At 38.2% G+C, this 14,278-nt stretch overlaps 1 protein-coding gene across 3 annotated transcripts in view; it reads right to left on the bottom strand.

The window, feature by feature from the left end:
- Positions 1-6,803: 6,803 nt before the first annotated feature.
- The window catches only part of LOC144978132 (uncharacterized), a 32,336-nt gene continuing 24,861 nt past the window's right edge, over positions 6,804-14,278 (bottom strand). For all 3 annotated transcript variants that reach the window (XM_078923778.1, XM_078923782.1, XM_078923779.1), the window contains exons 15-17: positions 12,639-12,724; positions 10,569-10,705; positions 6,804-9,119 (exon numbers count right to left, since the gene is read on the bottom strand). In XM_078923778.1, the coding sequence (XP_078779904.1) occupies positions 9,107-9,119; positions 10,569-10,705; positions 12,639-12,724 (236 nt within the window). In that variant the 3' untranslated portion in view covers positions 6,804-9,106. The remainder of the gene's footprint in view (positions 9,120-10,568; positions 10,706-12,638; positions 12,725-14,278) is intronic.

Raw genomic sequence — 14,278 nt, 5'->3', positions numbered from 1 at the left:
TTATTCTATCCCTCTCATAGAGAAGACTCTGGATACATGAATTTTAATTGAAACACGACTTTAAATATTGTAAATATGTAACGATTGAGCTAGGATTCTAAATGATTCTATATATCGTTGTATATCAATGAAAAGGCATAATACCATATAATAATAAGGGGTAAGCAGGAGAGATAATATATGATAGCTTGTATCAAACAATAATTGTAAGCGCTTCAAATCTGGTATAATGGAGAGGTGAAGCAGGCGCTGAAAATTTAATGGGTTGTCAAATAATACAGAAATATAAAATTAGATTTTTTCTTTGTGTTTAGAAAAATATTTTTCATTGATTTCAGAAACAACATTTCTCTTCTCAATAAGGCTCCTACCATACTATAAACTTAACAGTTTTGCCTTGTCTTCGGGCAAAATTAGAAGGAGCCCTCTGCACCACAAATACCAAACTGTTTTGTCCAGAAAGTCTGTGCCAAGCCCCAAACCGTGCTCAACACATCTGTCTAAGGCAATTCTGTGAGAGAGGAAAATATAGAAGCATACCAAATAAGCCATACACGTTTGGACAGGACATTCTCACCACTGGACTGGATGTGAAAGGATGGGCTGGTGGACAGGCCTGGCTAGCCAAAGTATGGCCATGTTTGTATGACTATAGCTCACTTCATAAACTGTACACCAAATGAAGTCGTTTGACAATTTAGTCCTGGTGCGGTAGGGTACATGTGCTTGACAACGACTCGACGACTAAACTGTTTAGTTGAAAGTACGGCAGTAACCTTAAACATTATCTTAACTTAAATGGCATAGAACTTTCTTGACCCCAACATAATTGAAGTGATCGGTCACAATTATTGAATGATAATTTAAAGTTTAATAGTTAATCATTTCAGAATGGAATGTCCACATAAATGAATTGTTCTCAGTGGTGTTTACAAATTCAATTCAAACCAACATGACATACATCCATTTATACACACATTTCACAGATGATATTTACATAACGTTCCAAGTATAAAATTCTACCAAGTTAAGTAAAGCATAAATCGACACACATCGTGTGCATGGCGAATATGTATTTATAGACATGGCTCATTGCTATAGAGATTGTCGTATATGTATTTATAGACATGGCTCATTGCTATAGAGATTGTCGTATATGTATTTATAGACATGGCTCATTGCTATAGAGATTGTCGTATATGTAGTTATAGACATGGCTCATTGCTATAGAGATTGTCGTATATGTATTTATAGACATGGCTCATTGCTATAGAGAGTGTCGTATATGTATTTATAGACATAACTCATTGCTATAGAGATTGTCGTATTTCCTAGGGTTGCTGCCTCAACTTCAATACAACATAAACAGTTTTATTCCAACAGTGCTAATTTAGGGCATGAATAGCAATATGAAATTGAATGAACGAAATCAGATAATATAGATGTTTCGGGTATCCCTTTTATCAGCAAAACATGATAAATGAAACACTACAAGATATCTCATTCATCTGTCGTGTTTCATTCATCATGTTTTGTTGATAAAGGAGACACTCGAAACATCTACATTATCTGTTTTCATTTATTAAACTGAGGCTCAAATACAATTTCACATTATATATTTCTTTGAGCTTCGAGCAGCATCATTTACATTAATTTAGGACATGGAAAATCAAAAGGTCATTCATTTTAAAATGTTTGTTGAGGTACAAAATATCTTTCTGCGTTCATATCATTCCTATTAATTATAACATCATGGTCTGCCATACTTGATAGCTGTTAATCCCGTATGCAGGATTGTGTGTTTGTATTCAAGGGTTTTATGGGGCTTGCAACATATTGGGGTTTATTTTTTTAGCTCAAAAGAAAATCCAAGATGGCGGCTCATTGATTTCTCAAGGATTTTGTGATCAGATTATTCGAAGTTAACAATTTTTTAGAGGAGAAATTCAGTGAAATTCTTAATATATTTTATCTGTGTGATATAAATTTATAGTTTTAATCATTTTGAAGTGAAAATGTCAAAGAATAAGAATAAAAAAGTCAATGGAAAGACTTCTGAAACTGAGGTTGTAAAACCCCAAAATGGCGGAAAAAAACAAATCATCGAAAAATGTTACTATTGAAGTTGATGAGTGCAAAGTATGTCACCAAGAGTTCAGTGATCCAAACCATGAAATGATTATTTGTGACAGATGTGATTGCTATGTTTGCAGAGTTTGTAGTGAAATAACAATAGAACAATATGCCCTCTTGATAGATGATTCCTGCAAGTTTCACTGGTTTTGTGAGGAGTGCGAGCGACCAGCTATGTCAGCAGTCAAAAAAGATAAATTAATAGAACAGAAATGCAATGAAATCCTGGATGATTTTAAAAGGAATGTTCTAGAAGATTTGAAGTCCCAAATTTTAAATCTCAGGGAAGAAATTGATACTTTGAAAAGAGATAAGAGTGTCCCACGAAAACCAACAGCAAATGCCCAACAAAGTTATGCAGAAGAGGTTAGAAAAGACTTAGCTAGCCAAGTGACAGCAGAGAGTGCAAAGGAACTAGCAGAAAGAGATAGGAGGAAGAATAATATTGTCTTTTTCGGTATCCCAGAGAGCAGTGCTGAGGAACTAGACCAGCGTATTAGAGATGATAAGACCTTTCTCATCTCGCTTTGTAAAGAAACTTTAGACACTGATGTTGACATATCAACCTGTAAGCGCCTACACTCCAAAGCCCCTGGTACAAGACCTCTTCTGATATCAATTAAGAATGAGGAGCAGGCTTCTGGAGTTCTGAGAAATGGTCGTAAACTCCGCCAATCAGAAATACATAAAAATATTTTTTTAAAAAGGATTACACCCCTTTAGAAAGGGAAGAGATGAGGAAATTGGTAGAGATGAGAGACAAAAAAAGGGAAGAGACAATACAGAAAGGGGAGAGGAGAAATGGACAATATGGAGGGGGAAAGTTGTAGATTCCAATCGAAGACAGGGCAGGCCAGCAGACAGAAAGAGAGAGGAGGAGGAAAGAAAATAACCAACGATTTTAGTTCTAATGTACAGAATGTTTTTAACCCCCATCAGACGGACAGTTTTAAGTGCTTGTACAAAAAATTAGACCGTCATCGTACGGACATTTTAAAGTGCTTTTCTACAAATTCAGATTCTTTTATCAAAAAGAGAGATGAACTTTTATTAACGATTGATGCTGAGAGTGTTGATGTTATAAGTATAACTGAAGTGTTACCTAAAAATCAGCAAAGAGGTAAAATCGAGCCGGTAGAACTTCAGATTCCAGGCTTTGATTGTTTTCACAATATTCAGGATAAAAGTTGTCATCGTGGTGTAGCCATATGGGTTCGTTCAAAGCTAAATGCTCAACCAGTCAAGTTGTCAGACAACTTGTCATCATCCAAAGAATCCGTTTGGTGTGAAATAACACTTAGAGACAATGATAGGATGTTAGTTGGCTCGGTTTATCGTTCACCGAATAGCTCTTTTGAAAACAATGATAAGATTAATGAACTTTTAGTTAAAATGACAGAAGGCAAATCACATGTTCTAGTTACGGGAGATTTCAACTTTCCTGAAGTAGACTGGGCAAACGAGTTATCCCCCAAGGACTCAGATCACTCTGCTTCTAAATTCATGGAAGCTGTCAGGGATTCATTCTTAACACAGCACGTTAAGCAACCAACTCACTACCGTTCAGAGCAAACCCCAAATATTTTGGACCTGGTTTTTACAAATGAACATTCAATGATTGACTCAATAAGACATGAGGCTCCACTAGGCAAGAGTCACCACCAGATTTTATATTTTGACTTTAGATGTTACACAAAGAAATGTTACTCGAACGAACCCCGCTACTGTTTCGATAAAGGCGACTACAAACAGCTTTCTGAATTAGTCTCAGCGGCAGACCTAACACAAAAAATAATAAACCTGTCTGTACTCGATGCATGGACTATTATCAAATCTGAAGTTATGTCTGCAGTGGACATCAGCGTACCAAAAGTTAAAAGTAGTTCAGACAGAACTTCACCTCGGTGGATCAATCCTACAGTCTTGGCAAAACTCAAGAAAAAGAAGCAAGCTTACAAAAAGTACTTAGAAACTAGAGAGGGTGCAGACTATATTAATTACACGAGGGCCAGAAATCAAGCCAAAAGCTCATGCAGAATTGCTGTAAAGGACTATGAGAGATCTATTTCTCGTATGGCTAAAGTGAACCCGAAAAAGTTTTTTGCATATGCTAGAACAAAAACGAAGACTAAAGACGGTATTGCGAATTTGTATGATGATCATAAGACAGCCTCATCTAACATTGACAAAGCCAATATTCTTAACAAGTTCTTTAGCAGTGTATTCACCAACGAGGATCTTACTAATATACCTACATGTGAAAGAAAAAGTGTAAACAACATACTATCAGATATAGAATTCGACAAAGACACTGTAAAGAAGAAACTAGACAAACTCAATATGAACAAGTCCCCAGGACCTGACATGTTCCACCCCCGCGTATTATGTCAGTTGTCAGAAGAACTCTCCGAACCATTAGCGTTACTGTTCCAAAAATCACTTGACTCAGGAACTCTTCCACCCGATTGGAAAGAAGCACAAGTTACACCGTTATTCAAGAAAGGAGACAAGAGTAATCCGGGCAATTATCGACCAGTTAGCCTCACCTCAGTGGTTTGCAAAATAATGGAGAGCATTATTAGAGACTATGTCATAACTCACCTAAAGAACAACAAGTTACTGTCTGAATGCCAACATGGCTTTGTTTCTGGCAGGTCATGTTCAACTAACCTCCTAAAGACTTTAAATGATTGGACAGAGTTTCTCGACCAAGGATCTTCGGTTGACGCAATCTACTTAGATTTTGCTAAAGCTTTTGATTCTGTTCCCCATCAAAGACTCTTAAACAAACTGGAAGCTCATGGTGTTCAAGGAAATACTCTAAGCTGGATTAAGCATTTTCTAGTAGGCAGGAAACAGAGAGTTAGCGTGCAAGGCACAGTGTCAAATTGGACAGAAGTTCTTAGTGGAGTGCCACAAGGCAGCGTCTTAGGTCCAACTCTTTTCGTAATCTTCATTAATGATTTACCAAGTATTTTGTCTAGCTCATGTTCAATGTATGCCGATGATACTAAAGTATACAGAAAGGTAAACAATCTAGAAAATAGAGACAGTCTTCAGTTAGATATTGACAATCTAGTCAACTGGGCAGACGATTGGCAACTGAAGTTCAACGCTGGAAAATGCACAGTGCTACATCTTGGAACGAAAAACAAAATCTTTCACTACGATATGAGACAGCATCACTGTAGCGACAGAACAGCTCTGAATAAGTCAAAACTTGAGAAAGATTTGGGAGTACACGTTGATACTAAATTAAAATTCTCAAAGCATATAGAAACACAAGTTAATAAGGCAAACAGAATCCTTGGACTCATCAGAAGATCTTTTACCTATTTAGATGCAGCAACTATGAAAATACTATTTACTGCATTAGTCAGACCCCATCTCGAGTTCAGCAACTCAGTATGGTCACCACAATTTGAGAAAGATAAGAAACTTATTGAAGGCGTGCTTCGCAGAGCAACAAAAGTAATTCCTGGGTTGAAAGATAAGCAATATGAGGATAGACTGAAACGTATTGAAATTCCAAGCATGACATACAGACGAGTACGAGGTGATATGATTGAAACATACAAGTTTACACACAGTTTGTATCAAGTCGAGAGTAAACTTTTCGTGTTTGCAAACAATGGAACCAGAGGTCATAATTACAAGCTGCATAAACCAGGGTGTAACACATCGCTTAGGCAAAACTACTTTAATCAACGTGTGATCGACCGCTGGAACAGTCTCCCTGAAACGGTGACCAATGCTCCAAGTGTCAACGCCTTCAAAAATAGCTTAGATAGCCACTTAGCAGATTACATGTTTAGCATAGTTGAACCGCCCATTAAGATCCCATCAAAGGGTTAGACGTATATACAGGTCAAAAGATCTGTTAGGGTTAGGGCCTTCAATTTATCAAAAAGTTTATATATTATAGATACAGGTCAAAAGATCTGTTAGGGCTTTTTATTGACTTTTATCTCGATGAACTGAATGCCAAGATCAGCAAAGGCACAAAACGCCTAATACGCTGGAAAACTATACTATACTATACTATCAGCGCCAGTTAAAAGGAAGACCCATCAAGAATGACATCCTGGCCCACCATGGGTGGTCAAAGACCCCACCCAGGTATACAAATATAACAAACAAGATGAGGATATATGTTACATTAAAAAATAACCCAATTTTGGCATTCCCTTTTTTTATGATATAAAGAAAACAATAAAAACGGATAAGATTAATATTTCATATAGATGACAATTAGAAAAAGATTTTTGTTTTGTTTTAAGGTTCAGAACTCTCTCTCACTGTCTCTCTCTCTCTCTCTCTCTCTCTCTCTCTCTCTCTCTCTCTCTCTCTCTCTCTCTCTCTCTCTCTCTCTCTCTCTCTCTCTCTCTCTCTCTCTCTCTCTCTCTCTTTCTCTCTCTCTCTCTTTGTCTGTCTCTCTCTCTCACTCTTTCTGTTTAGTTGTGTAGTTACATCATCAGTTTTAATGCAGATCATTATGCACGATTGATGATTGTACATGTATGGATTTATAATGCATGATAATATCACAAAGGAAATGACAGACAAAAAAGATTGGGGTGTAATAATACCATATTGACAGAATTGATCACAGATGTGTATTTTCGGTGTGCAGTAGAAAACTTTTATACACACTTGTACAGTTCTTGATCTTTTTTTTTTGTAGATAACTTATTACGTTTCATCCTCATCTTGATTAACAACTAAACGTTTCCATGACAACTACTTGAGATGCCAAGCAAAAGTGATTGCCTTAGAAAATTAATAATGTTTGTGATGATGAGACTGTGAAAGCCAACATCAAACATTCGACATACTTTACACAGCCTGACAAACTGACCACCGTATTGCTTTCCTCAGACCTGCTTACTATTACTATTACGAAAAATTCGTATAATTACAAAATTCTGGCTCCAAATTCAGATAGCATAAGTCAAATAAAACATCAAAATGAACATCGAAGCCAGGCTACTTACATCATTTTAAGAATGGTGACGTGTCATTTAATCATTGTGTGAGTAAATTGTTGATTTTTAAATCTATCTATAGTCACAAATATTTTTATGTCCTAAAAATTATGAATTTTTAAATTTTCAACTTGCAGGTCCGTCACCTCATAGACAAAGATCCCATAAAACATTACACTCTCTTATATTTCATTTCAACTAGCAGGTCCGTCACCTCATAGACAAAGATCCCATAAAACATTACACTCTCTTATATTTCATTTCAACTAGCAGGTCCGTCACCTCATAGACAAAGATCCCATATAACAACATTACACTCTCTTATATTTCATTTCAACTTGCAGGTCCGTCACCTCATAGACAAAGATCCCATAAAACAACATTACACTCTCTTATATTTCATTTCAACTTGCAGGTCCGTCACCTCATAGACAAAGATCCCATAAAACAACATTACACTCTCTTATATTTCATTTCAACTAGCAGGTCCTTTCCTCATAGACAAAGATCCCATAAAACAACATTACACTCTCTTATATTTCATTTCAACTTGCAGGTCCGTCACCTCATAGACAAAGATCCCATAAAACAACATTACACTCTCTTATATTTCATTTCAACGTGCAGGTCCCTTTCCTCATAGACAAAGATCCCATAAAACAACATTACACTCTCTTATATTTCATTTCAACTAGCAGGTCCCTTTCCTCATAGACAAAGATCCCATAAAACAACATTACACTCTCTTATATTTCATTTTAACTAGCAGGTCCCTTTCCTCATAGACAAAGATCCCATAAAACAACATTACACTCTCTTATATTTCATTTTAACTAGCAGGTCCCTTTCCTCATAGACAAAGATCCCATAAAACAACATTACACTCTCTTATATTTCATTTCAACTAGCAGGTCCTTTCCTCATAGACAAAGATCCCATAAAACAACATTACACTCTCTTATATTTCATTTTAACTTTTAATAAGCAATGCAACTTCCCTCCTCTGTACAAATAATATAATCATGGAACAATTCATAACAAAACAGCAGTTTTTAAAATCATAACATTCATATCGATCACAATAAAGTAAATAGAAAGAAGGAAAGATAAATTAATAAATTAAATAAAGCAATACAGAAATTAATGAATAAACAAAGCACTGAATGTATATAAAGTAAAGACATATGTAATCCTTATTAAGTACAGTTTTGGTGACAAAAAAAATATATGCAAAACTGGAAAATAAAGTTTCATAGTCACATACATAAATTGAGAGCAAAGTGCGATCGATAGACTAGAGTTCTATCCACAAGGTAGCAAACAAATGATATTATAGTCAATTTCAAACTATAGAAACTGGGATAAACTCTGGCTTCATGAGCCTAATTAATGGTTCTGAACTACAACTGTTTTAAAAAACAGGTGAGTTTTAAAAAAAGATACATAATGACAGAATTATTTTAAATAAAGGGGTGAAGTGGCCGAGTGGTTAAGGCATTGCACCGTGGCCTGGAAGTCCCGGGTTCGAGCCCCACTTCAGGCACTTTCGTTTTTTTCCTTGGGCAAGATTATTAACCCCCAATTTGCTCACATTAAACATGGGTGATTTCTGTTGACATCAGACATCTTGTTTGATGCATTATCTATATTCTTTCATGGAATGCCTAGGTGATGGGATCTTATGGTGCCGTTGCGAAAGGGACATGATAATAATAATAATTTGAAATATAGACGAGTACTTGAAATCAATAAGCAAAGCCACATTTGAATAAGATCTTTTTTTTACTATACAAGAAGAAAATACTTGGGTTAACAAAAACAGGTCTATAAACATAAATGTTGCTGCATTAAAAAAAAGATATAAATAAAAATGTGAGTACACTGCAGGTATCATAACAATGAATCGTCCTTTTGATTTGTTGTTTGTTGCTGGTCTCAAAAATATCGACATTGGAATCGACCAACGGCAGCTTGCACACATAATCTTTTTAACAAGTGGATCTGAAAATTTGGAGAGAACAATTAAATGTTATGTGACAACTTGTACTATCCTCACCATAAAGAACACCAATGATTATGTCAACTTGAGCTTTAAAAAAAAAAAATCTCCGATTTGTTCCCCCACTATGAAAAAGTCAAAGAGTTTCACAAGGTGCATCCCAAGTGAAACTTCAGCTTAAGCTTTTAAAAATACCAAAAATTTGAGCATTTATATAGCGCAATATCCACTAAACGTGCTGAAAGCGCTTTACATAGGGTCCCTGACCAACAGCAACTCGTAACATGCAAAATGAGATTGGTTGCCTGTTGGGCGATATAACAATTTTTCCATCAGGACAACTCTGTTAACAGCCAGGTACTCATTTTAAACCTGAGTACTGTGAGAGAATGTAAGAAAAGAGCCTTTTCCAAGGACTCGACTATGCATCAAGTGAGGCTCAAACCCAGGACCTTCCAATCCGAAAGTGAGTGTCATACAACAAGACCACATAGCAGCATCAAGTATGATTTAGGACTAGACATGAAGCTGGTAAGATCCACTAAACATGCCAAAGCGTTTTATAAGAGATCCCTAGCCAACAGCAACACTTAACAAGTAGGACAAAACATGATGCCTGTGTTAGGCAATATATTAACATTTTTCGGACAGAGACAACACTGTTAATGGCTCAGTATCATTTTACACCTGAGTACAGTGAGAGAATGTGGATAAAGAGCCTTTTCTAAGGACGACTCCACTCAGAGCACAGCCTTCCAGTCCAAAAGCGAGTGTCTCACCACAAGTCCACAAAGTCGTAGATTTTGTATTATCCAAATTACCCAGAGATTACACAATTTGAGGCAGTGACTCACACATTTCTATTTCTGTACAACCGTGTGCATGACTAGAGTACTATAGTTACATCATGGTCACACCACAATTTGAGGCAGTGACTCACACATTTCTATTTCTGTACAACCGTGTGCATTTTTCATAATAGAATTTTCACAAGATCCAACTTTGCCTAGAGTTAGGCACTCATTTCAACCCAAGTCCATTGAGGTAATTTGTGTAGAGTGGTAGAGTTTCTTACTTATGGGGACTTAAATAATAAACCAATTATTCCCTAATAACCCTATCAATCCATCTATCCACCCAGTTTTCATTCATCTATCCATCCACTATCTTTGCCTAAGGTTAGGTACTCATTCACACCTGAGTCCAGTGTGTAATTTGTGTAGTGTCTTACTTAAAGGCGAATAAAAAATTAAACCAATCATTCCCTAAAAACCCTATCTATCCATCCACTGATCTATCCTTGCCTAGAGTTAGGTACTCATTCATACCCGAGTCCTATGGGGTACTTTGTGTCTTACTTAAGGGCACATTAAAAATTATCTATCCATCCATTTTTCAACCCATCCAACCGTCTATTCATCTATCCATCCATTGATCTATGATCTCCTTACGTTGATCCGTTCAGGCCGGCCTGCACCATGGCCAGTGTCTGAGACAATCCCAATTCATCTTCTGGTTCCAGGAAATATTCATCCATCGGCTCCACCTCTTGTGCTTGTCTTGCCTGAGCCACGACCAAATCCAAATCCTGGCAGAGAAAATAAATCAATTTATTTATGTGTGAATTATCATTTAATTGAGTCAATGTGAATACAGTACATGCTATGTGGCTATGTGGTATGACACTCGCTTTCTGATCGGAAAGTCCTGGGTTTGAGTCTAGCTCGGCGCATAGTTGAGTCCTTGGAAAAGACTCTTTACTAACATTCTCTAACCATACTTAGGTGTAAAATGAGTACCTGCCCGTTAACAGCGTTGTCTCATCTCTGTCGGAAAAAAATGTAATATCGTCGAACAAGCGTCATGTCTCGTTCTATACGTTACATGTTGCTGTGGGTCAGGGGCCCCTTGTAAAGTGCTTTGAGCACGTTTAGTGAATATTGCACTATATAAAAGCTCACCCTGGATTCCAGCATGACAAATTCCAGCACGTTCTGCAATACGACACACTAGACCAAGGTGACTGAATTCCAGCACGTTCTGCAATACGACACGCTAGAGCTGGGTGACTGAATTCCAGCACGTTCTGCAATACGACACGCTAGAGCTGGGTGACTGAATTCCAGCACGTTCTGCAATACGACACGCGAGAGCTGGGTGACTGAATTCCAGCACGTTCTGCAATACGACACGCTAGAGCTGGGTGACTGAATTCCAGCACGTTCTGCAATACGACACGCTAGACCAGGATGACTGAATTCCAGCACGTTCTGCAATACGACACGCCAGAGCTGGGTGACTGAATTCCAGCACGTTCTGCAATACGACACGCTAGACCTGGGTGACTGAATGTAGTGGTTACCATCAACTGGGGTAACTTTGCCTGAAGGGAAAACGTTGCCTCCTGAGTTTTCGACCAGTAAAAGATTGTTTAGCCTTGCAGTCATTATTTCTTTGATAAAAATTCAAGTCTTTTAACGGTACAGTAATTGCAACAAAGCTGACATTATTCAAAATGCTCCAAATTCACAGAGGCAAAGTTTTCCCTTGAGGCAAAGTTAACTCAACTGATGGGACCTCACATGAACATTGGACTTCGGCATGCTCGGATTCAAGCACACTTACTTTTTGGCTTCTCCCAAGAACGTGCTAGAATCCAGCAAGTCCTGTACTAAGTTTAAATTTACTGTTTTTGTTATAGACTGGAGAAGGGCTTTTTATTGGGTCCAAAATGTTCTGTGTTTAGTAATTTGTTCTGTTTTGAAACTGTTACATTTATTTTTATACATTATTGCATTAGGTGTGGACTTTTCAAGATTTTAATAATCATCAATAATCATCTCAATCATTAATCAGTAATGACTACAAGTTTTTAATTAACGAGTTTACAATGTATTATTGTGAAGTTTTGCATAAACAGATCTCATAAACTTTGCTCTTATTGGGGTGCTGATAGCTCAGTGAGTAGACCACACATCTCACAATGCAAAGGAACTGGTATCAATCCTGGGTGCAGTCATGGCTTTATCCAGGACCTCTGTCCACAAGCAAAGTACTTTGTAACAGACTTGACCACACATCTCACAATGCAAAGGAACTGGTATAAATCCTGGGTGCAGTCATGGCTTTACCCAGGACCTCTGTCCACAAGCAAAGTACTTTGCAACAGACTTGCGAACTATCCAAAGGGAAGGAAGCTTTAGTTACAGTTTTACTATTTAATGCTACATGACTTTAACCCATTACATGTGGGGTTCAATTTTACTCCAACACAATTTCTTGCTATTTCCATCTTTACAGCTATTTCAAATATGAGACTCCAGCCGCCATCTAAGTCGAATTGCTTTTTAAACTTATTTGGTAAAATACATTTAGTTTAGTATTTGTTTTTGGATCAAAAATGGGAGAGTTATAATTTTGAAGAAATCCACTTTCGCTGCCAAAGGGTTTTGGCTCTGAAGGACTTTTCATTTTGCATTTGTTGTAATGAGACAAGATGGTGTAGCCAATATGTGCCCTACCTCATCTGACTGGTATTCCTCAAAGTCATCGGCATACAACTCATCCTCGCTCTTGCCTTCTCTCTCATCTACATCTTTAGGAAGGTCTAAAAGTGAAAACAAAATGACAAGATAACAAAACGATAGAACCTCATCACGGAATGGACGTAGTGAAGGTCATACAAGAAGGTGGAGATGGGTAGGACATATATTGAGAAAGGAGGAGGGAAGCATCAGCAAAATTGCCCTCCACTGGACACCTGAAGGAAAGAGAAGAAGGGGAAGGCCCCGGGCAACCTGGAGGAGAACAGTGGAGGGAGAGATGAGACAGTTGAGGGAGACATGGAGCTCTGGGTAGATGGAGGTCATTTGTTGCTGTCCTACATGCCAGCAGGCACAGCGGGCATTAAGTAAGTAGGTAGATAAGTAATATAGATAGATAGATAGATAGATAGATAGATAGATAGATAGATAGATAGATAGATAGACAGACAGACAGACAGACAGACAGACAGACAGACAGACAGACAGACAGACAGACAGACAGATAGATAGATAGATAGATAGATAGATAGATAGATAAATAGATAGACAGACAGACAGACAGACAGATAGATAAATAGATAGATAGATAGATAGATAGATAGATAGATAGATAGATAGATAGATAGATAGATAGATAGATAGATAGATGTAGTAGTAGTAGTAGGCATCCTTCCGTCTCAAGAGACGATGGTTTGCGCCCTGTATGGCCGTGGTGTCATCAGTCTTGTTGAGAGCAGCGACGGGTGTGACTCAGCAGACCAATCCTTGCATGGCAGTCTCTACCGCAGTTGTTGCACACGTAGTTTGACTGTGTGTTTGGTGTTTGAAACTGCTGCCTCTCTTTCCTCCTTGCTCTCCTCTCCTCAAACTTCATCTTTCTCCTCTCCTCACCTCTCTTCACTCCCTCCATCACCGCATATCTCCAGCTGCTGCGGTCATCAGCAAGCGACTCCCAGGTGTTTGAGTCGATGCCTGTCAATTTCATGTCTCGTTTGAAGAAATCACAGAAGCGCAGAGCTGGACGCCAGTTGGTCACCGTCCAGAAGCTAGTTCACCGTACATGATGTCTTTGGGTATGCGTCCATCGTCCATCCTGTGTACGTGACCAAGCCATCGCAAACGTTGCTGGCAGAGCATGAGATGCATACTGTGGGAGTTCGCTCTTTCTAGCACTGCATTGTTAGTGAGTCAGTCCTGCCACCTGATGCCGAGAATTCGTCTTAGACAGCGAATGTGGAAGTTTTCCAGGCGGTTCTCCTGTCTGGCATATGTTGTCCAGGATTCACTGCCATACAGTAGGCTACTGAGTACACATGCCTGGTATACTCAGAGTTTGGTGTTCAAAGTGAGTTGGTTGTTGGTCCACACTCTCTTGCTCAGTTGTGCCATGACAGCGGCAGCTTTGGCGATGTCTAATTCTGCATCAAGCGAGAGGTTGCTGGTGATGGTTGTGCCCTGGTATGTGAAGTGATCAGTGACTTCTAGCTCCTCGTTGTCAATGTAAATCCCTGGTATAGAGGGGACATCCTGACACATTACATTTGTTTTCTTGATGCTGATCGTCAGTCTGAATTCCCTACGTGCGTGGGAAAACCTGTCCATCAGCCGCTGAAGGT

The sequence above is a fragment of the Berghia stephanieae genome, chromosome 8 (assembly GCF_034508935.2).
Source record: "Berghia stephanieae isolate SIO BIC M18660-M18661 chromosome 8, UCSD_Bste_1.3, whole genome shotgun sequence".
Taxonomy (NCBI): Eukaryota; Metazoa; Mollusca; class Gastropoda; order Nudibranchia; family Aeolidiidae; genus Berghia; species Berghia stephanieae.
Note: the sequence above shows the minus strand (reverse complement) of the source record. Positions and strands in the feature narration are given on the sequence as shown.